Source organism: Oncorhynchus nerka, linkage group LG26 (genome assembly GCF_034236695.1).
Source record: "Oncorhynchus nerka isolate Pitt River linkage group LG26, Oner_Uvic_2.0, whole genome shotgun sequence".
In the NCBI taxonomy this organism is placed as follows: domain Eukaryota; kingdom Metazoa; phylum Chordata; class Actinopteri; order Salmoniformes; family Salmonidae; genus Oncorhynchus; species Oncorhynchus nerka.
Window position 1 is genome coordinate 28,378,263 of NC_088421.1, and position 2,500 is coordinate 28,380,762.

The window sequence follows — 2,500 nt, forward strand, 5'->3', positions numbered from 1 at the left end:
GTCTGACATCTCTCTGTCCTCTCAGCACCATAGAGCCTTTTCACACTGTCTGACATCTCTATGTCCTCTCAGCACCATAGAGCCTTACTGTCTTCTCATGTCCTCTCTCTGTCAGGCCCTTCTCACTGTCTGGCATCTTGGATTAAGTCATACATTGTGTTTGTAAAGGGCAATCTGCCAGTTAGTACATCCCCATTGGAACCCAAAACAATATTATACAAGTTTGTTTACTCCTTTGTTTTGTAAACAATGTACTTCTGAAAATAAAACATGGTTTAAACTGGCAGATTGTCCTTTAAGTTGACCCTGTAAAATCTTTGCACTGAGCCCTCTTCTATTGCCCCCCTCTCTCTCCTTTTAGGATGACACTGAGCCCTACTTCTAGGGATCTTCTGTTTTTGAGTCAGGCATTAAGATCCTGGCTCTAGGATTTTACCTTCCATAAGAACTCCTACATAAGGAACGGATGGAATGCCATGGACTTCGTAGTAGTATGCACAGGGTGAGTGTTGAGAAACACACACACGCCCCACACACACACCCACTCCATATACAAAGATAAACTCAAACATGAGTGCACACCAGTGTATACACAGTAGCCAGTAGACACAGTACGCCCCCGCATGCACCCAAACACTTCTACACACACATTCACTGAAACAAGAAGCTGCTGGGAACCACGTTGGAAACACAGACCTTCACACCGACACAGATCATGTGATCATGCTAGAAAGAGAGGGGAGTCATATGTATGTATGTATGTATGTATGTATGTATGTATGTATGTATGTATTGTATGTATGTATGTATGTATGTGTGCATGCTAGTGCTCTTGTGTGTGCATGTGTGCATGTGTGCCTACGTGCCAATGAGTATGCGTGTGTACATGCAAATGTTTTAAAAAGTATGAAAATCAATGCACTCACTACTGTAAGTCGCTCTGAGTGTCTGATAAGTGACTAAAATGTAAAAAAAATAAAATAAATGTGTGTGTGTGTCTGAATGCGTATGTGTGTGTGTGTGCCGTGTGTGTGTATAAGTGTGTGTGTGTGTGTGTGTGTGTCTCTGCTCTCCCACCATAGTGAGTGTACTCAGACAGAGACAGGATCACAGAAGCACTGCAGGGAGAGGCAGCCAGGGAGAGGAACAAATGTCACATCAACACTGAGAGAGAGGGCAGGGAGGATGAGAGAGGGCAGGGAGGATGAGAGGGGCAGGGAGGATGAGAGGGCAGGGAGGATGAGAGGGCAGGGAGGGATGAGAGGGCAGGGAGGATGAGAAAGGGCAGGGAGGATGAGAAAGGGCAGGGAGGATGAGACAGGGCAGGGGAGGATGAGAGGGCAGGGAGGATGAGAAAGGGCAGGGAGGATGAGAGGGGAGGGGAGGAGGGATGAGAGGGCAGGGAGGATGAGGGCAGGAGATTGAGTGGGCAGGGAGGATGAGAGTGGGCAGAGGTTAGAGTGGGCAGGGGGAGGATGAGAGGAGGATGAGGAGGGAGGAGAGAGGGAGCAGGGAGGATGAGAGAGGGCAGGGAGGATGAAGGGCAGGGAGGATGAGAAGGGAGGAGGATGAGAAGGGCAGGGAGGATGAGAAGGGGCAGGGAGGGATGCAGGAGGAGGGATGAGGACAGGGCAGGGGGGAGGGTGAGAGAGGGAGGAGGATGAAAGGGCAGGGGGAGGAGTGCAGGAGATGGAGGAGGAGGTTAAGAGTGGGAGGAGGATGAGAAGGGGGAGGGATGAGAGGGGCAGGGAGGATGAGAGAGGGCAGGGAGGATTGAGAGAGGGCAGGGAGGATGAGTGGGCAGGGAGGGATGAGAGTGGGCAGGGAGGATGAGTGGGGAGGAGGATGAGAGAGTGGGCAGGGAGGGATGAGAGGGGCAGGGAGGGATGAGAGAGGGGGCAGGGAGGATGAGCAGGGGGAGGATGAGAGTGGGCAGGGAGGATGAGGGAGTGGGCAGGGAGGAGGGAGAGTGGGCAGGGAGGATGAGAGAGGGCAGGGAGGATGAGAGAGGGCAGGGGAGGATGAGGGCAGGGAGGATGAGAGGGGAGGGAGGAGAGAGGGCAGGGAGGATGAGAGGAGGAGGGGAGGAGAGAGGGCAGGGGAGGATGGGAGAGGGGAGGAGGGATGAGAGGGAGGGGAGGATGAGAGGGCAGGGAGGATGAGAGAGGGCAGGAGGATGAGAGGAGGAGGGATGAGAGAGGCAGGGAGGATGAGAGGGGAGGAGGATGAGAGAGGGCAGGGAGGATGGGAGGGAGGGAGGAGAGTGGGAGGGAGGGATGAGAGGGGAGGGCAGGGAGGGATAAGAGGGCAGGGAGGGATGGGAGGGAGGAGGGAGAGAGGGGCAGGGGAGGAGGGGAGCAGGGAGGCAGGGAGGATGAGAGTGGGCAGGGAGGATGAGAGGGGAGGGGAGGAGAGAGAGGGCATTGGGATGAGAGGGGGAGGGAGGGGAGAGGGCAGGGAGGATGAGGTGGGCAGGGAGGATGAGGCAGGGAGGATGAGA

At 54.5% G+C, this 2,500-nt stretch overlaps 1 protein-coding gene and 1 pseudogene across 1 annotated transcript in view; one reads left to right on the top strand and one right to left on the bottom strand.

Moving 5' to 3' along the window:
* Nucleotides 1–136, bottom strand: part of LOC115126622 (voltage-dependent P/Q-type calcium channel subunit alpha-1A-like) — an 87,940-nt gene extending 87,804 nt beyond the window's left edge. The window contains 1 exon segment of the mRNA XM_065011044.1: nt 127–136. Within this exon segment, the coding sequence (XP_064867116.1) occupies nt 127–136 (10 nt within the window).
* The window catches only part of LOC115126624 (voltage-dependent P/Q-type calcium channel subunit alpha-1A-like), a 340,470-nt pseudogene that overhangs the window by 210,330 nt on the left and 127,640 nt on the right, over nt 1–2,500 (top strand).